This window comes from Podarcis liolepis (assembly GCF_965112155.1).
Source record: "Podarcis liolepis genome assembly, chromosome: 9".
Taxonomy (NCBI): Eukaryota; Metazoa; Chordata; class Lepidosauria; order Squamata; family Lacertidae; genus Podarcis; species Podarcis liolepis.
The window spans coordinates 24,590,555-24,617,155 of record NC_139564.1 but is presented as its reverse complement, the minus strand read 5'-3'; the positions used below and the strand labels follow the sequence as shown (position 1 = coordinate 24,617,155).

Below are 26,601 nucleotides of genomic sequence, written 5' to 3'. Positions count from 1 at the left end.
AGCCTTTTGAAAGTCTAAGTACACAATGTCAATATCTTAAGGACTGACATGGAGTATGGAGCAAGCTTGTTTTCCCTTGCTCTGGAGAGTAGGACTTGAACCAATGGATATAAATTACAAGAAAGAGATTCTGCCTAACTTTAGGAGGAACTTTCTGACAGTAAGAGCTGTTCGACAGTGGAATGGTCTCCCTCGGGAGGTTGTGGACTCTCCTTCATTGGAGGCTTTTAAGCAGAGTTTGGATGGCCATCCGTCACGGATGCTTTAGTTGAGATTCCTGCATTGCAAGAGATTGGACTAGATGACCCTTAAGGTCCCTTCCAGTTCTACAAGTCTATGATTCTATGACCTGGAACCTTCTGACTTAAAAGTACCTGTGTTTAGAACTGTACCCTTAGAAAGGACACAAAAGAATATATTTTAATATAATATTAATATTATCCTTTAAGTTCCTCTGGGAAATTTGCCTTTAAATTTCTTATTATCAGTGCAACTCAATTAAGCGGGTTTGTAAAAATGCAAATGTGATTGTTTGTGTTGTCTTTTTACAGCATGTTTTTGTGTCTTGATAAGGAAAACATTTGCTATGACAAAGTAGTAATGCATTGGAATGGCAAACTGAAACTACAAGAAGGCTTTCATTCCATGCTAGTATAGAATGACTCTGCCTGCTTATTTCAGCTGTCCTTCAGTCATGTCTATCAAGTAAGTGACAGAAGCTATTTCTGTGTTTGCCAAGCTGAATATATGAGGTTCCTCTATTCCGTGCTAGCTAAAACAAAATGTAACATCTCTACTTAAGAAGATTTTCTCCGCCGCCCCCCCAACAGTAGGACTTGTAAGGGTTGTCATGAATTCTGCTCATATTGAGCCAGAGCAGATTCCAATGTATAGTCAGCAGAATAAAATAAACACATTGCAGGTTTCTCCAAAACAAAAAACAAAAAAACCCAGACCAGAGGCAATTAATATTTCATCCAGCAGAGCTTTACAATGTACATTAGGATTGGCACTGTCCATAAGAAATCCAGTTGCAGCAGACTTAATTTCCAATAATTTATGAAAGACTAAAACATTAACACTAAGCATACTACATACAGAACACCACACCAGAAGGAAAGAGAGGTAAAAAGTGAAACTCAGGGTCCTTATGGCCTGTTTTATAGGTCACAATGACCTTGAGTGAAAGAGGTAACAGAACTAGTTCAAACCTGCTGTTTCTCTGAAGGAATAACCCAAACATCAGGAACCTTCTGCTTGTTTCTAGGCAGAATATAAACTTGCTTGTCAGCTAGAAACTTCCAGCTTGCACCAGCTTATATCACACAGAGAAGCTTCCAGAACCCTCTTGAATCAATTATAATAGGAAATATCAGATCAATACTTTCTGTACCAAGAAATGCAAACTGATAAGGTTTATTTTTTTAATCATCATCATCATCAGAGAATTGCAGGATGCTAGCATGAGATTTATTTCCAATTATGAATTCTAGTTTTGGCCTTGGCCCCCATTGAATTCACTTGGATAGCAAGTGGAGGTATTTTATTTTTAAACTGAAATCATTGCATTTAATTTTCAACCCCCAAAGTCACCGTGGTAGTAGCTGTGGTACAAGCATGCTGTGGTACTAGCATGATAGGGAAATCAAATCTTCTTTCTGTGCATAGTTGCACTGTTACTCCCAAGCCAGGAACTCTTCTCTGGGGTCTGGTAATGCTTACCTCTTCAATGGAGTGACCATTATGAACTAGCACATATCCAAACCTGAGCAGTTGCCCCTGTAAAAACATTTCCCAAGAGCAACCGAGGTCCTTCTCACTGGCATATTACTAGCGCACCAGAGTCAAGAGAAACAAGATAAAACCAGAAGCCATGCTTCTTTCTTCCCCTGGCTAAGGCACTAATGCTGCAGTAGTCCATGCCAGGTCTATGCCTAGACTGGGGTTTGGGAAGAAAAAGGGAGTGTCCTTATTCCCAGTTGCTGAAGAACAATAACTCAAATAACATTTTCGCTGCAAAGCTTTTCTTGCAAATGTTTTAGGTTGGTGCAATACATATGCAAAGTGCTGGTCTGGTCTTAGGTGCAGCAGGCCATGCACATAGTTAATCCAAGGCACAGTTATACAAAGGCAGGTGATCTATCTAATCAAAGCATAGACGTTAGTCTGACACTTGACATGTTCCTTGCTATGCTATATAAAGGAATGGATTGGGCTCAGCTTAGTGCATCTACACCTTAGCTAGCAACCTGGCACTCCGCCTTGAAAGTGGGATCGGCTGCATATTCTCACATCTCCTGTGGTTTCTCCAGGACTGGGGTAATGGAAGGGGTGTCTCTGTCCCCTCTGCAGAAGCAAGGTTAGACCCAGCATCTGATAACTCTAGTATGGGTGGCACAAGAGGCACTGTGAAGTAGTCAGAGATAGGCTCCAGCAGCTGTGAAGAAGAGGGAGGTGGGGCTCACAGCACCTGCTGTGGGTTCAGGTGAGGTGAGAGAAAAGGCTGAGGGAAAGGCTGCACCCCACTTGACCCCTGCTTAGAATCCTTACTATCAGGCCCCCCTGTGTCTGGAAGAACCCCCACCCTATCCCACTGGAGCCCTCCCCATTACTCTCCAACAAGCTATCCATCTGCATGGTCCTGCGCTGGCCAACCCATGACAGGGAGTTTGAGAGCTGAGTGGTTACAAACACGTTCTTGCACAGCTCAAATTTTAATCTGAGCCAAACAAGAATTCAGGGACCTTGTAACAGTCATCTTTTCTTTTGAAGTGAATATTAGGGGGGCCCAAAGTCTGTATTTGGACTAGAGCCCAGTGAGTTTTGCAATATGACAAGTAAACTCCATGATCTGTATGAGATTGATATATTTTTGTGCCAACCGCTTCCTTGATTTCATATTTTATTTTTGTTGAAAGCCATCAAAACCCTGTTCTATTAGTGATAGGGGAACGTCATGTCTGGGTGGACTCTTAGTGCATATAATTAGACTGGCTTGTCATTATACTGTAATCAATAGCTTGGTTGAAAAAGCAGTATACGTATATTTTAAAAATGTAGATTTTACCTTTATCTGCTTTATTTTGCTGGTTATATTTAAAGCTGAGATTTAACAGATCCTGTAACTTGTTCAGACAGTTCATGATAGCAAGGGATTGAAATATAAACCAACACAGTTTCTGAAATTAAATTGATTAATGCTATCCTCAACAACAACTTGTTTAAAAAAGCTCTCTAGAGAAGCAGGAAAATAGCACCAGATCTTGCTGTTCTACTTAAATCATTGAATGCTTTATAAGTAGCCATCAAGTTGAACTACTGTACATTGGTTTTTTTGTGTATTATTTGGTTTCATTAATCTTCATGACACCAGTTTGTTCCACCGCGAAGTCACATTTCTTTTTCAGAGGCTTTAAAACTGAAAGTGACATTTAAAACAAGAGGTTGTTTCTAAAGTGCTTTGTGTTGGTAAGGTATTACGTGGCACAGAATTTACTCTCTGTACTTAAACATTAATTAATTGTTTTGAGATTAATTGGTGACTTTTATATTGGACCAGGAATACGTGTGGTACTGTACACGGGGATCCCTATTCTGCATGTAGAAAGGAAGGCATGGAATTCTGCTGCAGGATCCTTTCCCAAGCTAATAGCTAGAACAAATGGACAGGGAGAAAACAAACAATTGCCTTTTCTATGCCAGAGATTCTGCAGAATGCTGTACTTGAATATATTGCACAAGCTGGCCCAAAATTCAGCATTTCCCTCTGCTTCTCCTGGAAATGCATTGCTACCTTAAAAGGGAGAGGAAATAGGGCTTTATACATTATCCCTTGATGCTCAGACACAAATGCAATTTGCCAGCTCTTCTCCTTTTGCCAGCTCTACCACATTTCTGATATTATTAGTGATGGCACGTTAATTAAATGTTTAGGGATTAATTTATGAAAACAAGTTTTCATCAACTGTATTGTCCCAGAACACTGTCCAGCAGGAGATAGGCAAGCAAGTCTATAAGTCTAAAGGAGACCGGGAACTGCCACCTTTCTTTCTCTTCAAGGCATCTGGAATGGTGCTACATTACGACTTAGTGTTCTTCAAGCATTATATTTTCGGATGGCATGGCAGCTGAGATGAGCTTAGGACTACTGTTCCTGGCTACATCAAGCGGCCAGGAAAATATATATTACAAAAAGAAGAAAATGTTTAAGATGCTGCCCATCTTTACTGGTAATCTGAAACCGACCTCAGTGTGTTACAACTTTTGCCTAGGATTTGAAACATTTGAGGTTTTTCCCTCCAACATTTGTCTATTCCAACACACAGCCACAGCCAGAATGTGCAGAAAAATCCAGCCAGCCCTGCAGATGTCCCTAGACTGCAACTTCCATCATCCTTGATAATTGGCCACTTTGATTAGGGCTGGTGGGAGTTGGGAGTCCAGCAACATTATGGAGGGCTACAGGTTCCTCATTCCTGCTTTTTATTTCAAAGGTTAAAACATAATGCATATCTTTGATGACAGTTTGTCTGAGGAATTATCAGAAATTCAGAAGCTCTGCTTCTGGTCCCTTTAATGTTTGAAATGTGCAGTGCAGGTAACTGGGAGAGGCCTTAATAACGGCATCATGGCTCTGGATTTCATGTAAGGCAACAAGCAAAGGCTGTTTTATTTCAGGTGTTCTGAGTTACTCTGTATTGACTAAGTTGTTGAGCTTTTTCCACAAAGTTGTTGAGCTTTTTTTAAAAAAAATAAATAAATTGCAAAATCTCAAAAGAATTATGATGTTTTTGAGCTATCTTTCTGGAATTAGTCTGACATGGGTTGCCATATGTGTCCAGATTTTTCAGGGTATTTTTGCGATTTCCGCCCAAACACAGTGTGCAACAGCTGAATCAGCTGCAAACAAGACTTTTTCATTGTTACTAGTATGTTATACATGTGCTGGACATTTCTGTTTTTATTTAAACCATTGAGGCATTCACAGTTTTGTTGTTATTGTTTAAGGCTGCAATCCATTACACACTTGCCTAGGAATGAGCACGGCATACCTCCCAGTAAACATGCATAGCACTAGATGTGCTAGGCGAGCCAAGCTTTAAAATGGCATGAAATAATTGGTGCCAATGAATTCTGTGGCATTTCTGCTGAGGATGGGACAAGGAAGACTATTTTCTTGAAAGACCATTAGGAGGCATTTGTGGTTGAATCGTGATGTCACTGATCCCATGCTTCATGCATGTACTAGCCCACTTTATGCATGTACTAGCCCACTTTAATTGCACTCCTCAATTACAAATCGGGAACTGTTTGCTTTTCAGGTCCTCCTGGTAAACGAGGCAAGCGAGGAAGAAGAGGAGAGATTGGTATGTTTCAGATTTAAAAGTAATGCTTCTGGTGGGTGTGTTTTCACCTGGTTCATTTTGTGAAGGCATGCTTGCTGATACTGTTTCATATATGAAAAGCAATTTTTATAGTATTTTTTCCCAAAGAGACTTAAAAAATATAAAAACAGTAACACGTGTATTAAAACAAAACAAGTGTAACAAATATATAACACAGATATAGCAAACTTATTTTTAATTTTTTCTATACAAAGGGTTTAACCATTGTTTGTTGCAACAAGCTAACTTCAAACCATAGTTTATGAAGCTGGCTTCTTTCAGCAACCTGCATCTACAGTTTAGGCTTCAGATGATATTAAACTGCAGCTACATCTAAAATGGAAATCAAAGCTTTCAACAGCTTACTGACAACCATACCACAAGAGGACAAGCGTGTGAGCCCTAGGCAGCTCATCCTCATAAATCAAATGAAACCACTGTGATTTGGCATAGCATTTCAGTAGTCCTTGGAGCCTTTAAATGTCATAAACACATGACATTATTAACAAATGAAACTAATTTGCTTTCTGTTAGAAAAATACCTTGTAACTTTAAAATTCTCTTTAGGATCATTTAACAACAACAAGAAATTACTTTAGTTAACTACACAATAAAATCACATTGTTAAAAATGAAAGTCTGACTATATTTAAAGCAAACTTCAAGGACAGCTGTTGCTATTATGTGCCCCCTTTGCAACATACTTGAGTCGGAAGAAAAAGGGAAGCATAAAAGCTAATGAAAAGTCATTGATTTGATGGCTACAGCTGCTCCTCTTAATAAGCCTGAAAGAAATATTAGATGTGATTTGCAGACCTCTGATAATGTTCTCTAGAACATTTGTACAAAAAGCTTTTGAGTGTAAATAATTGGAAAAATGTGCTAATATTGCTTCATAAAGTGTGACATTTTTAATGGGGAACATTTTATAAGTAGGCCTTGAAAGGAGTTGATTATAAAAGAAAGTTTGCCTGTCTTAGGAAAAGTAGAAGGAGTAACTGTAGATTCAAGCAATTCTGCCTTGGTGCTGAGGTTAAATCCAAGAGGGGAAAGGGAGGGAGTTCCTCTGAGTCAGACTACAAGGGTTGCAGAACTATATGTTTAAGAAAAATTCTGTAGACAGAGATGTACTTGTGAACACAAGGTATTTTGTACATGAGATGGCTTGGCACTTGCAGCAAAATAATAATCTTTAATGCTGGGTGAGAAGAATGAAAATGCCACTACTTTCATTAAAAAAAATATCTATATGGACACTCTATATGAATACCTTTCAAGTTTTCATAAACTTACATATATTTGTCTTTCTTTCCTTGTCTTTTCTTTTCGTAGGACCTCCTGTAAGTACAACTGATATACTATTGGATCATCTATGGTTATCATGAATGAGTCAGAAAGTGCTTTTGAAAACTGGTAAAAATGATGAATATGTTAAATGTACCAAGTATCATCCTAAATACATTCTCAGTTATTAACATGTTTTAAACATCAAATGGTTTTTCAATATATTTTTTTTATCTTGTTTTGGGTTTTGCCTTTTACATTTTGAAGCAGAACAGTATACATGAACACTAGAAGCAGGTTATTATTATTACTATTTGTTTGTATACTACATTTCAGCCAAAAAAGCCCCCCATGCAGTGAACAGCACATTAAAACAGAATATACAGCAGAGTACAATAAAAACCCATAAATCAATAAGCAAGCAAAACAATATAAAACTGCTAAGTCACAACACAGAATGGCAAGAAGAAAGCCTTTCCAAACTAGTGACTGAAAAGATGCTGTTACCAACCCAACATCCTACACAGTTAGAGGCTAGAAGCCTGAACAGACAATGGGGGAAAGCTCATTCCATCTAAAAGAATGCTCTTACCACCAACCCCATTCTAGCAATTCAGCGCTAGAATGTTTTAGAACAGAACAGAAAGTAATATGCTGACTTTTTTCTGGTGGCGTCTCTTTCTGGCTTCCCTTCCTGTATTCGATCCCCTCCCCAATGCACCTCACATGTGGCCGAAGGGCTTTGAGATACATCCAATTTAATCTGTGATTAAAAGGAGAGATCAGAGAAACCAAATCACACTTTGCCAACAGCCCTGGAAATTCACTTTTATGGTAGAGAAATGAGCAGCAGCAACAGTGGCAAGAAGAGGAACAAAGTCCATCTTGTCCATTGGTATCCCATTCTTCATATGTAACAGGCCACACATATATACTATTAAGAGTGAACAAGCCTTACACGAGACCAGTGGTTCAACTTTGGAATATGACTAGTCATATCTAAGTAAAATCAGGTTGTTTTGCAGTCAGTAGATCATGTGAAGATTGTTATTATTTTCCTACGACAGTTAATAGTAATGAGAATCGCTTGGTTATAACTTGAGCTTCTGTTTGTCAAAATTTACCCCAATAGGGTTTTTGTACGATTAAGAAAGGGGTGGGGCCCTCCATTGTTGTTGAGTTACAACTCCCATCATACTTTAACATTAGCCATGCTGGCTAACGCGGATGGGGGTTGTAATCCAGCAATATCTCAAAGGCCATTGGTTCCGCTTCCTCCGGATAAATAGTACAATGAATCTGAGAACCTCCTGTTGCATCTCATAGATCCTTCCTTCTCAACATACAACACTTGTTCAGTGGCCTTTTCACTAATTCATATCCTTATTTAAAGCTGGGGGATTTTGGCTCAAGCTCTGCCTTGCAGAGGGAAGAGCAGAGATAGGTAGATTTGGGCACAGCAAAATTACAGCAAATGTGGCAGAAGCTTCCTTCAAGCCACCAGAGCCCATTCATTGGAAAAATCAGTCCACCATATGGAAACATTTGGGTACTGTTGCAATACAACGATAGTAGCAAACATGAATAGCAACTGTGGCATATTGGGCCTTAGATTTGTTTACCCCCAAAATAGTTTCAGGTTATCTTTTTTCCTCCTGTTCTCACATTATAGACAAAGGACACATTACTCACTTGTTCTTTATGATTGTTCACGATGTGTAACTAAAGTGTTTGTTTGACTTACTGGGTTTTCTGCCATCTGCAAAGCACGTGCTGCAACCTAAATCCAGTGAAGGAGAACACATATATTAGGGTTACCAGACATCCCCAGTCCCCAGATTTGCAAATCTGTCCCCAGGCAAATTCCTTCCCCGGAATGTGCCCAGATTTGCAAATCTGTCCCCGGGAAATGTGGCAGCGGCAGCCTCAGCAGCCTGGAGCCAGCCTGGTAGTGCAGTTGGCTCTGGCTGGCTTCAGCAGCTGCTCGCTGCTGCTGCCGCCACTGCCAAAGGGGAACCAGGGACGTCCGGTGGTACAGATTTCCTGCCCCCTTCCTCCTTTGTTTTGACAGATCGGGGGAGGCTCAGGAGTCACGGTCGAGTGGGTGTTGCCTAGGATGATGCAAGGTGCGTGGTTTCTCTGCCAGGCAAGGTGCAAAGTCCTTCTTTTGCACCCTGTGAAACATAAATGTGCAGAGTTTTTTTTTAAAAAAAACTGGGCAACAGCCGCCCGCCTGTGACTCCCAATCCTCCCCTGATCAGTCAAAACAAAGGAGGAAGGGGGCAGGAGATCCGGGGAAGCTTGGGAGTCATGGGTGGCACGCTGTTGCCTAGTTTTTAAAAATCTCTGCACATTTATGTTTCACAGCATGCAAAGGAAGAGCTTTGCATGTGTACTTGGGCCCCAGGGTCTTTTGTCTCACCATCCCCACTATTGGCTCCCTATTGCTACTCAGCTTAAAAAAAGGAAAGTGTCCCCGGATTCATTGAAAAAAATCTGGTAACCATAACATATATGGACTTTGGTTGACCCCACCTCCTGGTCCATGCTGCAGTCCTATTTAGATGAACCTGGGCTACCACAGGTGCTTTGCATATGTATGTGAAACCACCAAAGTGTTTGGTAATAGTCTTGAAGATAGCATCTTGATGGAGAGAGATAAGCTTTCTTTGCTTCTTTCACATTTCCGGTTTATAAAATAAGGCTCTCTGTTTTAAGTTCACTTATTTGAGAGAAAGCCCCTTTGAAATTCAGTGGGACTTTCTTCCAACATGACACAAATTCTTAAATAGGGATTTTTAATCCAATGATATAAAAGCTTTTTTTTTTTCAATTATAAAAGTAAGTGAAGTCTTGGATTTTCATGTGTTGTTATGCTGCCTATTCACAACCTTGGATTTTTAAATGGGATTATATAATCTGAGTGTGTTTTTATACATTCAGAAATATAAACACTGCTTTTCCGCCTTCCCTGGGAGACTACATGCTCGGAGGGAAGGCAGAAGCAAGGGAACCCAGGCCAGGGAACACACATTTGATCAGCTGTTATGAGAAAATTCTGTCAGTTTTCATTTTATATAGTGTACATTGTACACCAGCCTGGGTGCCTTGGCAGAAAGGCGTTACATAAATCCAGTAAATAAATAAATAAAGCATCATGCTTTAGGAATGTGATTATAGCTACTAAACAAAACAACAAAACAGATAACTGATTTTAGCACATAAAGTAAATCACAAATAAATTTGTCTCTTTTTGCTTTTGAAATTTGCACCTCTTTAAATATATGAGTAGTGTTCCTGAATACCATAAACACATTTAAGCGATCTTGAGTATGGAAAGAGCAATTTGATACACCGTGGTACCTCAGTTTTCGAATGTCTCCGTTGATGAACGTTTAGGAACTCGAACGCCGTAAACCCAGAAGTAAATGGTTTGGTTTTTGAGCACGCCTTGGAAGTCAAACAGGAAATGCAGCTTCCGTTGAGTGCAAAACCATGAAGCCTAGCTGTCGGCTATTGAGTTTTGGTTTTTTAACATTTCAGAACTCAAATAGTCTTCCAGAATGGATTGCATTCGAAAACCGAGGTACCACTGTACTTTAGGGGCAACTGAAATCCTTCAATCAGTCCATTGCATGCGTGAATCCCACTGAAACCAGTGTTACTTACTCGTGAGCAATGCATCTGTAATCCTACGCACACTGTAAGCCCCCTTGGATTCAGTGGGATTTATTTCTAAGTAAGCATGCATATTCTGCTACCCTTGACTGAAAAAACAAATACTGAATTTAAAACGACATTTTTGTTCCTATAAATGCACTTTTCAGGGCAATTAATAATTGTAAAAAGAGACAGCAGTGATACAAAGTTACATTTCCTGTTAATGTACAAAGCAGGTGTGTAGCCTCACATATCATTGTATGTATTCCTAATGAGTATCATTCCATTTCATTTCATTCAACCAGGGTCAACCAGGGCGAAATGGCTACCCGGTAACTGTCCTACTGTATATTAATGGAATGCATGTATCACTTTCAAAACCATTATTTTCTTAACTATATTTGTGCTTTTCTATGGCTGAATAATGAAATTTAACCTTCCCTGGTGTATTCTGCTGAATTCAGAATGAGACATTTTCTATATTTCTCTTAGCAAATCTTTACATAGGATCTAGCAAGTAAGACTAATTCCATGATATATACATGGAAGACAATATAACGATTGTTTGAATATCTGTCTATTGAACTTTCACATTCTAGAACGGTGACATCATTTTTTAAACCATAATTTAAAACATTACTTAAAGTACATCCATCTTGTATATTAGTTTTCTTCATTCAAATGCTATTTGTTTGGATACTAAATCTACAGTTCTGCAGTTGCAAAAAAAGTGACTTAATTTTACACATCTCCAGCAAAGATAATTCCAGCGGTATTTGAAAATTCATAAAATCTCTTAGGATAGCAGGTTTTTTTGCAGCATATATAACCTACTTCTGTACCATTTGCATGTTTACAACTTTATCTGAGAAATTTAAATATATGAAATAATGCATCCATCATAATTAAGACTGTCAAGGTACTACCAACCAAATATATACTTTTGTGTATGTGACATGTCCCTTTTTGACAGAAGACATACACAAAAAGAGGGCTTACCATAATTTTCTCGGGGGCAGTAGTTGCTGCCCGGCGTCACTGCTGGGGAGTCAAGGTTGCAGTGCTGGAGGTCTTGCATGGTCAGCTGACATCAGCTGTGGTCTTGGCCATTGGCAGGGGAGGGGGAGAAAATGCTAGTGGGGTTGCCCACCAATAAATTTGAAATGTAAACTGCCCAGTCATTGGCCATCGGGGTATGTGATGTCCCTCTTGTGGACCTGATTATGCCTGTTCTAGGTTGAGTCCACTTATAGGGCATAAAAGAGGACTGTACTGCTGGCTCGTGGCACAGTCCTAAGTGGTTGTCCGACCCACCCACTGTTTATCTGGTGTCTCTGTCCACTGGTAAGTGGGCAGTGCTTTTATTTGCCTTTGCTATGGTTTAGTCACCATATTTGGGCCCAGGAAGGAATTTGCCTGCAGACAAATTGCACCTGTATGTAGGTATTTTTTGACATGATTTCATGATTCTAAAAAGTGAAAACAGGAAGCTGCCTTATAATGAGATAGACCACTAGTTCAGTGCTATCTGTAGGTCTGATGAAGGTTTCAGGGGCATCGTCAAGCCTGTTTAATTGGGATTCATTTCAGTTATTGGGGCCTAAAGAAGAGAGAACAAGATGCTAGTAGGTATTCATGTAATCTCAACCTTTGCCCATTGTGGCTTATAAAAGCTAGTTGGTGGGTATTGACTGGGTTGGTTCAGGGAATGAAAAATGTTTCCTTATAGGAAGGGGATTGTGCTAGCTGCTCTTAAAGAGGCATTGATATATCTCTCCTCTTAAGGTCCTCCATGGAGTCAGTAGTGTGACATATACCAAGGTGCTTGAGAGAGAGATGACTGGCCAGCTTTGGATGTGCCTTATCTAGATTCATTTCAATCTGATTTAAGGCTTAGTTTTGGCACTGAAATAACTTTGCTTGTATTAGAGGAATGGGGGGTATGATCCTGCTAACTCTCATTGATCTCTCAGAAGTTTTTGATACCATCAACCATAGTGTTTTTCTGAACTAGCTTTGTGGGTTAGGAATAGAAGGCACTGAGTTATGGTGGTTCTGCACCATCCTGCCAGGCTGGTTCCGGAAAGTAGCAATGGGGGGGGGGCTTCTGTTTTGCTCCTTAACGCTTGTACTGTGGGCTCACCATTATGTTAATGACACCCAGTTCGGTCTTTCCTTTCCATTGGATGTTTATGAAGCACTACAGGTGCTTAATCCATGCCTGGAGGCAGTAATGGATGAGGGCCAATAAACTAAAGTTGAATCCTGACAAGATAGAGGTGCTGTAGAGTGATAGTTCCTGGTGCCAGGAATTAGGGGAATGACTTACTTTGGATGGAGTTGCACTTCCACTGACAGATCAGTTACCTAGTCAGACTTAGAGTTAGGCACTCCTAGCATAATGAAATAAAGATACATACTATGAAAAGCTGGGTGCCTGGCCATTGTTGCTTGGTCTTTGTTCCGAAAGCAAAAGCAACTGCTTTTTCTTCATGATCTTATTTACTTTGGACCACTTTTCTTAAAAGCCTAATCCTGTATATGCATATAAATGTAGGTTGTGTGTGTATGAGAATGAGAATGATTTCAGCATTAGAGCTTACACAAGAAAAAATATTGAGTATGCATCTGAGACGATGCTTTTGGAGTCAAGCCAGTGGCCTGACAAGCTGTGCTTCTTGGTTTGAGGCAAGAGCCTTTCCTATCAATAGTCATTTGGACTGAAGTTACCAAATGAATGAAACTGCAAAGCAATGTGCTCTATCTACTTCTGCGCATACTGCTGAACAGCTGTAAAGTATGTCTTAGCGTTTCAAAAATTAAGGGTCATGTTCAGGGGTATGTTTTCATTTAACACAGGTATCGTGTCTCCTGATTGGCAGTTACCAAGATTATTTCAGCTTGCAGATTTTTCAGAGAATTAGAGCAATCATTTAAACTTTTCATAGGTGAGTGTGAAGGGGTGGATTAGAGCATGTTGCAGACAGCTGTGGTCATTTGTAAGTTTTAATATCTTTCACCAGCATAGCCTGTGCATATATTCCTAATCAATGCTTTAGTGCAAGACTGGGGTTTAATAGAAATTATTTAAAAGGTCCCATTTGAATGGAACTAATTGGCTGTGGTTTCCTTCAGGTAGTCTAACCCATTAGCCATTCCACAGCATATCCCTAAATAGGAAATGACCTAAGCATTTCTACCTCCAGCTGTGCAGATCAATTATCCAGAGCTTTTCCTCCATGCTCAATGTGATAGAAGAGCACTTATTTTGAATTTTTGCCTTTCACGTGTGTAAAGTGTGCTCTGGTATTTCTATCATGGTTTTCCAGATATGATTAAAAGCATATGTTGTTTTTTTATTCCACAGTGGGTATAAATAAGCTTAAAATGTAGTTAGAGGGTTGGAAAGCTTCTGGTGTTTGAGGTGGATTTAGGGGAGGCAAGAGTCTGGATTTCAAATAAGTAGCTTTTTTTTATCAAGGCAGCACTCAAATGTGTGATTTGGCAATTTATTAAAACTGGTCTTTTACATAAAGATTTTATCATAGCTTTATTTTAGAAACTGCAGGACTGATGAAGAGACATCACTAGCTAGGATTGGCTAATAACACAGCCTTTATCAAGTTAACAATCAAACTTATGCCACACACACACACACAATGTTAATGTGGACTTAAGTGAAAATTGCAGTTGTGCAAACAATTTTAATATTGTGGAGGAGTTAATAAGGAAATTTGGAGTATTTAATGGAAGCGTTTTTTGCAATTTCACCTGTTTCATGCAAACATTTCTAGATGTAGTTTTTGCAGTGAGTTATGATTATTTGAACAAGTTTTTGTAGGAGAGGAGAATTATTGGATGCAGACAAACTGGAAAGGCACCGGCCAATGCTACTTTGGAAGAAGACTCAGTTATGTGTGCACTTTTAATCTGGGATCCAGTTTTTTAAGCTCACTCTTATTGCCCAAATATCTTGTGGTATGTATCCACCATGTATCATCTAGAAATCCTTAAACTATAGCCCTATTCAGATGTTCAGTACCCATGGGAATGCACAGGGTTAGCTTTGATGCTGATATCCTGCTGGTTAATAAATAAATGATAAAGAGGTCAGTGGAAAAGTTTCCATCCCTTTGGAAATCCTACTACATGAAGCCCCCTGATGCTGGTCATGTGTAGGCTGGGAGATGTGACCGATGCACATGTGAGCATTGAAATTTCCTCTGGTCCCTTCAAAATTTAGGAGCTCACATGGGTAAAAAAAATGCCTTAATAAGGCTTGTAAAGACATTTGCCTTCCTCCTTGAATACACAGCATAATTTTGCCACAGATGAAGGTTATCTTCTGCAGGTGTACCCAAGTCTTAGCAGTAATGATCTGCAGCTCTTTTTCTCCTGACTGCCATAGTAAACTGAAATGCCCAGTGTTGTATTGGTCATCTATAGAAAATAGGTGAGTGTGGACACAAGCTCGTTGTCAGGGTGGTCGATGGGTTTCAAAGCCTTGGTGAGTTAGGGACTTCTCCTGCATGCTAAGAAAGGCTCTGTCGGATTGAGTGAACAAGACCAGTAGTGGGTCCAACAGTCAAGAAGGCAGTTTCGGCATGTGCTGTAGAGGAAAGTGAGGGGCAGATGGTGCTCATCAACTTGGGAAGGAAGAGGAGAAGGAAACTCTGATCCTCTGCTGCCTTGTGAGATATCTTTGGGAGAAGAAAAGCCTAAGGAGTAGACCCAACACAAATTCACAGTCAAGTACCTAAGATGGTGGGATGGTGCCTTGTACACCTCCTCCTGGCAACTCCTGCAGCCAAGCTTGTGCCCAATATATTGCTCTGCTTTCCTTTGGACCACATCAGCAAGGCCAAGAGGGGTTCTTGTTGTCTGTGCAGCCCTGGACCAACACACACATTGCCCAGGCTTGTGCCCCAGGGTGCTTGTAACACAGCAGTTGGACTTCACCCCTGGAGATTGTCTCTCGAGACAGATGGATGTCAACAACAAGTATACTTTTGTGAGATGCGTACTTACTTGCTTTCAGCAACCATTTCAGTACCTAGAAATTTGATCTTGCTCTAAACCACCAGTGCCTGGCATAGGTACAAAGAGGAATAGAAAATTGGTTTGCTTCTTAAATTGAAGCAAGACAGCCCTGTTGCTGGAATAGAGTTCACATGCTGGCAGTGGTGGTGAACTGTCTGTGATTGTGGTCCTGCTGTGCCTTTCAAAGGAGCTCTCCCATAAAACGGGAAACAGGGGCACAGTCATGCCATTTTGAGTTATTTGGATAATTTCAGATCCGCAGTGAGAAATATGTTGTATCCTGTTCCAGATGCACAACCTGCAATCAATTACCTTGAACTCCAGTGATGAGGGTGCAATGGAGCACAGCAGCCCTTTTCACGAACAACAGAGAAAGAGGGTGAGGGGGACAAATCTCACAGGCAGCATTACAGATTAAGGGCAATGCTTTTACTCTGGAGCCCAAAGAGGAGTAACTCTGCTTGATTTCATAGGTAGTATAGTTTGCCCATAGGGCTAAGCAATTACAGACTTCATTTGCTGATACTTTAAGATCCCTGAACCAGGGCAATAGTGCTAATATCTTTTTTTTAAAAAAACACCCACACCCACACCCCCCCTGGAATTTACCATATTTTTCGCTCCATAGGACACACTTTTTCCCTCTTAAAAACTAAAGGGAAAAGTCTGTGCATCCTATGGAGAAAATGCAGGGGGGAGGCAGGCAGGAAAAGCCCCGGGCTTTTCCCCAGGAGGGAGAAGGGACTGATGTGGCCAGTCAGTCTCTTTTCACTCCTTGTAGAAAAGCCCGCAGGAGCCGCGCGCTCCTTAAAGGGTGCGCGGCTCCTGTGGGCTTTTGCGGGAGGTGGGGAGTTGCCATAGCCACATGCAGCCTCTCCAGCCAGGGGAGGCTGTGCAAGGCTAAAGAGGAAGCCAAGGCAGTGAGCGGGATGGACCGCGCTCACTGTCTTGGCTTCTTTAGCCACGCTTCTTTAGCCACGCTGGAGAGGTTTAGCTCCCAGCTGGAGAGGTTGCGCGGTTATGGCAGAAGCCAAGACAGCCAGCGGGATGGATCCCACTCGCTGTCTTGGCTTCTTTGCTCTTTGCCCTGAGAAGCTCTGGGAGAAGCAGATAGTCTGCACACAGCCTGTCCACTGCTCTTTGGGGCTGGGGGGGGAAATAATATTTTTTTTCTTGATTTCCCCCTCTAAAAACTAGGTGCGTCTTGTGGTCCGGTGCGTCCTATAGAGCGAAAAATACGGTAGTATATTGTTACTTTTTTAAAAAAAAACCTCTCTGGATCTTTTGAAACAGAATTGTGACCTGCTTTAACAAGAAAAAAAAAGACTTCTTTTTGGAACAAGAAGCAAGTTGCAGACTTGGTTGTTTAGAAATGATTGTAGCTCAGTGGTAGAGCATCCCGGGTCCCGGGTCTAGTCCCTGGCACCTCCAGGTAGAGTTGGTAATGCCCCTAATCAAGAACCCTTGTAGAGCTGCTGCCAGTCGTGTGGACAACACTGAACTAAATTAACCAGTGCAGCTTCCTATGCTTGTATTAACGAAGAGTGAGAAACAATGAGGACCAAATGAAGAAATTATATGCTTTTATGTCAACATGTCTTGGATGGCTTCTTCAGTCATCAGCACTCCCTTCTACACTTTCTGGTCTGAAGACGTGGCTGTCCCATTATCCTCAGACAATGGGAATGACTCTCCCATGGTTTCTCCTGCTCCACAGCCACACAGGAGCACGCAAGTCCAAAATGACCTATGGGCTCATTTTAAGGCTTGCATAAGTCTCCTGAAGGGATGCGGGTGGCACTGTGGGTTAAACCACAGAGCCTAGGACTTGCCAATCAGAAGGTTGGCGGTTCAGATCCCCGCGACGGGGTGAGCTCCCGTTGTTCAGTCCCTGCTCCTGCCAACCTAGCAGTTTGAAAGCATGTCAAAGTGCAAGTAGATAAATAGGTACCGCTCTGGTGGGAAGGTAAATGGTGTTTCCGTGTGCTGCACTGGTTCACCAGAAGCGGCTTAGTCATGCTGGCCACATGACCCAGAAGCTGTACGACGGCTCCCTCGGCCAATAAAGCGAGATGAGCACTGCAACCCCAGAGTTGGTCACGACTGGACCTAATGGTCAGGGGTCCCTTTACCTTTAAGTCTCCTGAGGAAGGGGGCAGAGCCACTGTAAGAGGAGATGACTGAGGCAACATATAATCACAAAATTGTAGGGGTGTGGAAGGGACCCTGAGGCTCATCTAGTCCAACCCCCTACAATGCACCCCTTATCACCCAGTTCTGTGGCCTCTTCAAGTGCTTTCACCTGACTGCATAGGAGCCATCTCCTAGGGGCCATAGGGGCTTCGGCCCCCACAATAAAATACTTGAGGGGGCCAAGCCCCCACAATGTTGATGGACATTCCTATTCAAATTGTGTGTGTGCATTGTGTCATGTGACTGATTATGCAGGGCAGAGCTTACCTGGGCCCCCACAATATATATATTTCCAAGTTGGCACCCCTGACTGACTGGAATGTCTTCTGGAACCATGGTAATTCCTCTTGCTTGCCTGGATGGAAAGGTTTGTGTTTAGAATCCTATGGCTTTTGTGTGGCTGAAATTTCACCTACTATACAAAAGTGAGAGTCACTTCCACTTTTGCCTCTGCTCCCCTCCCACCACCACCAATGACATGCAGCTTCCAGAAGGTTGTCCACAATTGAATGTGGCCCTTGAACAGAACAGGGTTCTCCACCCGCATCTTAAATGGAAGGACAAATCCTGCAGTTCATTGAGGTTTGTTCACTTTCCCCAGTGGTTACAATTAGGAAAAGCCTAGCCCAAAAGATACCCCCCCTTTATATTTGTAGGCTACCTTTCTGAGTAAAACTCTCACAAGGCAATTTACATAATAATCTAAAATTGTTTCAGTCTAAAAGTTTCAATAATAATGTTTAAAAAATACGATGCAGCTTCCGAAAACCTCCACAACATTAGTAAATCAGCAGCACTAAAAACACAATGTATATGCCCGGCTCCAAATCTAAACACAATTTGAGCAAAGCCAACAGCTAAAAGAAGCACAAATGTAAAGGAAATGCCACTCATGCTTAGCCCACCTGGAAAGAAAAGGTGTTTAAGGACTAGAGTGTGGTAGCTTTCTAGAAGTCTGCAGGCAATGAATACCAGAGTCATGGGGCCACCACAGAAAAACATATTGGCTCTCCCCCTTCTCTCACTTGCACACCTTGACATAATGGGTATGCCCAGTGGAAAACTAGTTGCTTATTAAGTGGGAGATAATGGAACAGATTGCTGTTTAGAATTGCTTTGGTATATTAATGATTTACATCGTGCCAAGGTGGAGGGAGGGGGAGAGATAGCATTTATTCAGAATTATACCAGGACAGAACAAAAATCTAATTCATCAAAGTCATCATGCCACAGCTGTTACAACAATCCATCTCCCGCTGAATTCCAGCCAGCTAATTTTTGAGAAGTGACATTTTTCACAGTTTATTGTTTTCTCATCAACAAGGCACTAGCCACATCAAATATATTCACAGAATGGCATTGGCATTGATGAATTGGCCATGTGCTTTCTATTTAAAGATATGAGGGCTTCAGTTTCTTCGAAAAGAAATTAAGCATTTAAGTATGGGGCAGAAGGCTTGTTTCTGCTTTATAAAAAAAAAATGCTTCACACATGTTCACCGTGCCTAAGCATCCAACAAACAAAGCAAAACGAAAACAAACCAGTTTATGATATCTGGTAAATGATATTATGGATATCACTTACCAAATAAATTAAGAATAAGGATGATAGCCTAGTATATGCTTTCTATCCATCCTCTATGGCATTCTTTTTAGGTATCTGGGGATACCAGTTTAATCACAGCCTGGAAGTGATTAAACATCCACTGAAGAAGATATATCCATTCCATTTGGCCTTTGGAGATAGATGAGATGCTAGGCTATGGAATTGTGTATTGCCTAAATATGTGGAAGTCTATTTTGTTTATTGGTGATGTTTTGGTTTTAATGTCTTCAATTTTTGTGCTGTGTCTTGTTGCAATTTCTGTTCTGCCCTAGGATCCTTGATTAAAGGAAGTTTTTAAAGGAAGTTATAACACTGGCACTGTTTCTGGCAGCAAGGTTAGGCAAAACATTTGTATTCTCAATGTGTAGGTGGCCACTTATCCCAGACGTTCCCTTCACTTAACAGGGTTTCACAGAAACCTTGCTAGACACTTGAATGTGGCTGCTGGAGTTTTGCCTGTTTGGTTCCCAAAGAAGTGGACAGTTCTTCACTTCCTAGTATGGTGTGCTCTGCAGTCTTCTATACCAAAGACTGCTATACCTTTAGACATTTCAGGCCAATTGGAACTACCATAATTGTTAGCCAGAACGGTTGCTGCTGAAGCAAGGAAAGGAGACGTAATCCAACGGTAGAGCACAGGCTGTGCCTACTGAAAGTCCCAGATTCAGTTGCCAGCAGGTAGGGCTAAGGGAGATTACTGTTTGAAACCATGAAGAATCACTAACTGTTGATGTAGACAGCACTGAAAAACACAGGAAGGTGCTTTGCACTGAGTCAGAACCATGTAGGCCAGCATTGTCTACACCAGGCTTCCTCAACCTCAGCCCTCCAGATGTTTTGAGACTACAATTCCCACCATCCCTGACCACTAGTCCTGTTAGCTAGGGATCATGGGAGTTGTAGGCCAAAAACATCTGGAGGGCCAAGGCTGAGGAAGCCTGGTCTACACTGACTAGCAGTGGTTCTCCAGGGTTTCAAACAGGGCTTTCCCCAAACCTCCATGGAGATCTTGGGAATTGAACTGGGACCTTCTGCAGGCAAACCATGTGGTCTATCAGAACCTTTGGTCATGTCCATACCATACATTTAAAACTCACAACTTCCCCAAAATAATTTTGGGAACTTTACTTTGTTAAGAGTACTGAGACTTGGAGCTCTGATAAACTACAGTTTATCCTGTGGGGAAAACTATATGCTTCAAATGTTTAAGTATATGGTGTGGATCAGTGCTATTTTTCCAGAAAAAGAGGTGCCAGAATTCACCATGAACGCCTCCCTTGTTCTCTTATAATGGCAATGGTGCCCACCTGAGGAATGCCAGGACTGAGTTTCGGTGTGTTCTGGCTGAAACACCCCCCCCCCCGGTCTGGATATGTTTGAGATCCAGCACAGGACCTTGGGGTGGGTGAAAGTAGTTTCTTTCTATTGCTGCTTTTAACAACAGTCCACTTATACTCATTCCAGCAGAAGCAGCAGCGAGTTTCATTGCTAGAAAGGATTTAGCATGTAGAGTAACTCCTCTATGAAAGGGAAGGCAGCAGGGAGAAGCTTAGCAAGAACACATTAGCCTACCTACCTGAATTCCAAATTTCCTGTAACAAAGAAATCTCATCAGACTACTGGGGAATCACATAAAAGCACCCAATATAAAGCGACTATTGCTAAACATATAGAAGGATCTGGCAACTATATAGAAGGATCTGGCAACTTCTATTTCAGTGTATCTGAAGAAGTGTGCATGCACACGAAAGCTCATACCAAGAACTAACTTAGTTGGTCTTTAAGGTGCTACTGGAAGGAATTTTTTATTTTGACTATTGCTAAACATATAATTAACTTAGGTAGGAAGAAGAAATGGAGATCATTTATTTTTAATGGGTTTCATGACGAACAGCAGCAGAGTGAATCGTGAACCAGCAGAGGAAAGGTTATCAGAAACATGTTCCATCTTTCATCTTACCTGAATCTAAACTGAATAATGTGCAAGTACTGTTTAACACAGAAAAGCTTTTAAAATTGGCATTTTAATATTAACCTCTTATTAATATTAACCTCTCTTATAAATACAAATCTCTATGTGGCTTTCTTTTATCCACTGATATATTTTCCATTCAGTGAATAAAATTGGTTTTGGTCAAGTGCTCAAGAGTTGTCACAGTACGATGTACAAATGATTTGCAGATTGAGATAATTCTTGTAGCTAGACTCCTTAAGCATTTACTTTAAAATAGACCTGTTGAATTGAGTAAAGTAAATGATTTCTTTCCTGGCGAGAAGAGGACTATTTATTGTATTTGTGAGAAAATAAGCGAGATGGTGCAAGTATGATAACCAATTACTGTATGTTCTGGTGTATAAGACTATTTTTGAATCCCGGAAAATCTTCTCCAAAGTCAGGGGTCGTCTTATATGCCGGGTATGGTTGTGGCGACGCGGAGCCACCCATTGGGAAGAAGGAGAGGGAGCCGGTGAGCAGGGGCGCCCCTTCTGCCGTCGCTCCTCCTCCCTCCCCACAGAGTGCTTGATGTTTTATTGTGTTTTTAATATTCTGTTGGAAGACGCCCAGAGTGGCTGGGAAGGCCCAGCCAGCTGGGTGGGGTATAAGTAATAAATTATTATTATTATTCCCAGAGGACAGTTCATCACCAACCTACATTTGCATAAGGTAGCCCAATAAATTCTTGGGTTCTTTCCTTCTCTTAAACAACAAGCCCTAGCTGCCTGCAGTGGCTAGAAAGCATAGCGATTGCCATACTTGTTAAAAAACTTTTGACTAAAAACCCCCTGGAAATGGTGGTACTTTATGATGTGCCACCCCTTCCTGAGTGTATGGACAAAAAGAAGCCCTCTGACATCTCTTCTTCAAAGCAATTTAAATTTTAACAACAACAACAACAACATCTTATTTCAAACCCGCGGCTTCCAACAAAATATTAAAATACAATAATTCATCAAACATTAAAAACTTCCCTAAACAGTGCTGCTTTCAGATGTCTTCTAAAAGTCAGGTAGTTGTTTATTTCTTTGACCATCTGATAGGAGAGCGTTTTTTAAAAATTGTTTAAACGATTTCCCTGCCCGCCGGGTTAAAAAAGTGAATAAATATCCAGATCAGCTTGCAAGGCTTCTTGTGAGCAAGGGACATGGACAAGCTCAATACTGTAAATTTTTTGTACATTTTCTAGGGAGATCACAAATGGTGGTTCTTGCAGGTGAAAGGTTGCAGGTTCCTCAGGCACAGTTCATTTTCTATCCTGTCTGTTCCATACATGGTTGTCCATGCACACAAAATTATTCAGGAGGAGAAAGCAGGTGAACAAACTCAGATATGTGGAAAATAAATATACAAGATAAGGAGGTGATGGAGAAAGGTCACTTTGATTGACATTGTAGTCCTTTACATCTTCTATTCAGAACTTACTCCCAGGATAGTGGGTATAGGATTGTACTGTAAAATGTTTTATTCTGCTGTGGACCAAACTTGTTAAGCTTACTGCTGGCTGAGAGAGCCCTAGAGGAGGCATTTTAAAGGATTTATCTCTCTATCCATTTGCACAACATACCTCACCACAGAGGTGAGGATTAGCTAGCAAATATTTATATAGCACTCTGTGGAAATAAGTCTGTCTTTCCAGCCAAGAATCCCTCAGACACCCTCCTTTTCTGCCTGCACAATTGTCCACAGTGATAAACAGCCCAGTTCTAAATACATTCACAGTCATGTTTGAATACAGTGGAATGTACTTCATAGTAAATATGCTTCAAATGGCAGCCAATGTTTAATTATTGCATTAGTGTATATGGGACAGATTCCCAAAATCCCCCAGGGGTTTGATTTTCAAGTGTTCAACATCCAAATTTAGAGACATGTTTTCAAAAGAATACAGCCTCGATTCAAGGTCAGATTTTTCAAAAGTGCTTGGAGCACAGTAGCATCCTTTGTGTCACCCCTGGGCAGATTGTCAGAAATGTTTTGCGAGCCTGGGAGCTCTTTTGAATTCTAGCCCCAGTTGTGGGTGCAAGTCTGTGAATGTAATTATCTGAGGGTGTTAACGAAACATCAGCGCAAAGAAAAGGCCATTATTGTGCTGTTATGTATGAATATATGTATGGGGCTGACTTATGTTAAGGACGTATAAATAAGCAGATAGAACTGAGAACTCATTTGAATAAACTTAAAACACATTGCTTTCATTTATAGAAAAAGCTTAAATGTTAATACCGAAGGGAAGTTGTTTTTCCATGCGGCATGTCCTTAAGGTTCTGTGGAACCCAAATCATACTGCATAAACAGCTTCCATCTGTTAACTCCAGACTATTTCTTCCAGCTGTGAAATTTGATCACTTCATCTGCTTTATGATGGACTAAGACAATCTGCAGCAATATTTAAAAAGTTGACATTAAAGCTTTTCTTCCTTTTTTTTACAAAAACAACAACCAACCAAAACATTTTCCCTGCATTTGTGAAGCCCCTTTGAATGTCAATTTCCATTACTATTGATTTAATCTCTGTAAATACTGTAATTTCTGGTTTTCTTAAAGCACAAAACCCTGCTCCCCCATTCCAAAAGCCAGAGCGACCATTCTGAGCTAAAAGCCTTGACCCTGTAGAAATAAATAAGCCAATCTTATTCTGAAAGTTAGTAAGGGAAACATATATTCAGAAGACAGTACATGATGTAAAACATCATTCTAGAATCCATATTGGTGAATTTGTCGAAATCTAAAGAGATCGCCACAATAAATGTTGGTACATGGGAAATCAAGATGCTCAAATATTTACAGAAAGACTATTTAGGAAAGGGAAGTTTAGGAGAAAGAGAACTTAAACTGACTATTATTGATCCCTCTCCAATTCATCAAATGGCAGTAAATTAGTATAATACCTCAAATCTATGCAAATTTTATGCAAATCTGTGGCCTTTTCTGTGAGTGGTTTGAAGGGCTCAGTCTACATTCAGTACAAGGTTCAAGAAAACCCTGTTGGCACCCGCTGGTTATTGGACAGTGCATCTTTCATAACATAAATAAGTTTAATTACCTCACCCTTGAATTGCATCCAACCTCCAAGAGACAAGTATTTACACTCAAGATATGTTTTTGAAGCTATAGTTGTGGTAGCAGCCTAATAGTACACAGTTCACCTCATTTAGCTACCTAGTTGTTCAGAAGGAAAAATAAAAGCCAGATGCATTATTTCATATATTGTGTTCCAAAATAACATTTCTGGCTTGCAAGCCTAGCTTTCACGAACTCCTCCTTGTCGAGCACCAACAACTGCCTGGTGACTTTCCAACATCCTGTTCTGATTAATACCTTTCTATATCTGCTTCCCCTGCTGTTGCTTTCTCTCAGCTTTGCTGACTGAGATACCCTAAGGGCACTGCACCTCACTGCCGACAATCAGCAAATAATAGCCTAAACTTTTCCACAAGTTTGCATTTACCCTGACATCAGCATTCGTTTGATTTAACAATTTTATGTCCTTTTGGCTTCTGATTATCCTAGGGTCCAATTGGTTTGGATGGAAAGCTGGTAGGTGACTCCTATTCCCCCCCCCCCCCAAAAAAAGAAACCTGCTGAGCCTTTCAATGTACTTTACTTTTTTCTTCCTATCTTGAATCACTTATGAAGCTTGCATATTTTTGTCAACTTACAATTTACTATTTGTAGTCAAATTTACGGAACTTTTATCAAATTGACTTGCTTTTAGTACCTCTGTCTTTTCCTTTTTATATAACCAAATTCACTTGAGAGTAGCCATTCAAAAGAGTTTTATAGTTTATAAGGGGGTTGCTGTTTTTGTTTTAGATATTAACTTGTGTTTATAGTTTATGGAGGGGTTATTGTTTCGATGTTTTTGTTTTAACTATTTACTTGTCTTTTATCCTGTGAACTGCTCAGAGATGAAGGGTGATATATAAATCTAACAAATAAAATAAACATAAATAAATAATTTTAATTTTTTATTATTACTGTATGTTAAATTGAAACACCACCTTTTATTCAAAATACAGTTCATAATAGAAAGATACCAGTAAACAGGCTTCGGTATATTACTGCTCCCTGGCCTTGGGTCCTAAATCTTTGGAAACCAGTGGCACTTCAGATGTTGTTAAACTGCAATTCCCACCACCTCTGATCATTGCCTGGGCTGCAGGTTTCATACAACATCTGGAGGGCCAAAGTTTTCCCATCTCTGCTACAGCCCCCTAACTTGGAATTATCCATTAGGAGATACCCACAATCTCAAATAGTCAATTACATGGAAAATTATTGTATTTGTTTCCTATAGGTGCTATATGATATAGGAACTGGAATTTTATATCTATTCAGTTAGTCAAAGGCTTTCTTCCTCAAGGAATTCAATATTCAGCCACGTGTTAAAAGTCCAGTAAATGGCGTTATTCAGTGCCAGAATGTTTGTGGAACTGGGTCCTTCTGTGTAAAATTTATTAAATCAGTAAAAGGCAAAATAATTACTGAAGCTCTAGAAGTGATTTCCCCTTATTTGGTTGATTTTTTTTTTTGTTATTCACCATGTGATGGGAATCAATGAAAATTTATGGAGCCTGGTGTGCAGTGGGGAAAAACACTTTCTAAAGAACACTTCAGAGAGACGTACTGACACCAAAGGTGCATTTAACGTTCTCCTCCATTAATCAGATTGCAATCCTATTTTCAAACCTTCATCCTTTGAGTTATGGGTAAATGGGTTGCTATAGTCCACAAAAGTTGCAATATTAATAACTTAGAATATTGCCTGTCAGATAGCTGCAGCCCTCTTAGTGGATGCCATGAGTACTGCTCAGACTTGCAATGCTAGATCTACCAGGGTAAACTGGATATTCACCACATTTCTAACATGAAATACTGCTTCTTGATACCTCCCACTTCTGTGTGGATGATGCCATTTTGGCTATGTAGTGCATCAGGAATTGAGAGAATGATGATATGCCTGGATTCCTAGAATGTTTCCCATTTGACAACTTACCAGAAGAGCAAATCTTTTTATTAGTAGAAGACTAACAGAGGAAAATAATTATTTGATCTTATGATTTGAATTCCAGGAACAGGAAATATGTCCAATACTGTAGTGTCCACTTTTAATTAGTCTGTTATGCTATTTTAAATAAAATGACTGCACAATTTTTGCAGCTATGTGCCACGTATAGAAGTATTGACTTGAAAATACCTTACCATATTCCATGTATTCTGAACCGAAGAAAGGGTTTTTCATATTCAAACTGGCCATGGGATGTTCTCTGCTCTCTGTTCATTGCAACTGTTTCATAGTGTTGCATGCCACCCCAATCTCTGAGTGTCCTAGACATTTAACCAGTGTTTCCTTTTGGAATGAGGCCCAACAGAGACTGTTGTGTCTTTATGATATATGGCTTATTCACACAAATATACAACCTGAGCCTGCAGTGG

General features: G+C 40.5%; 1 protein-coding gene across 1 annotated transcript in view; it reads left to right on the top strand.

The window, feature by feature from the left end:
• The window catches only part of COL25A1 (collagen type XXV alpha 1 chain), a 309,311-nt gene that overhangs the window by 143,651 nt on the left and 139,059 nt on the right, over positions 1-26,601 (top strand). The window contains exons 3-4 of the mRNA XM_083459390.1: positions 5,322-5,366; positions 6,716-6,723. Coding sequence (XP_083315516.1) covers positions 5,322-5,366; positions 6,716-6,723 — 53 coding nt within the window. The remainder of the gene's footprint in view (positions 1-5,321; positions 5,367-6,715; positions 6,724-26,601) is intronic.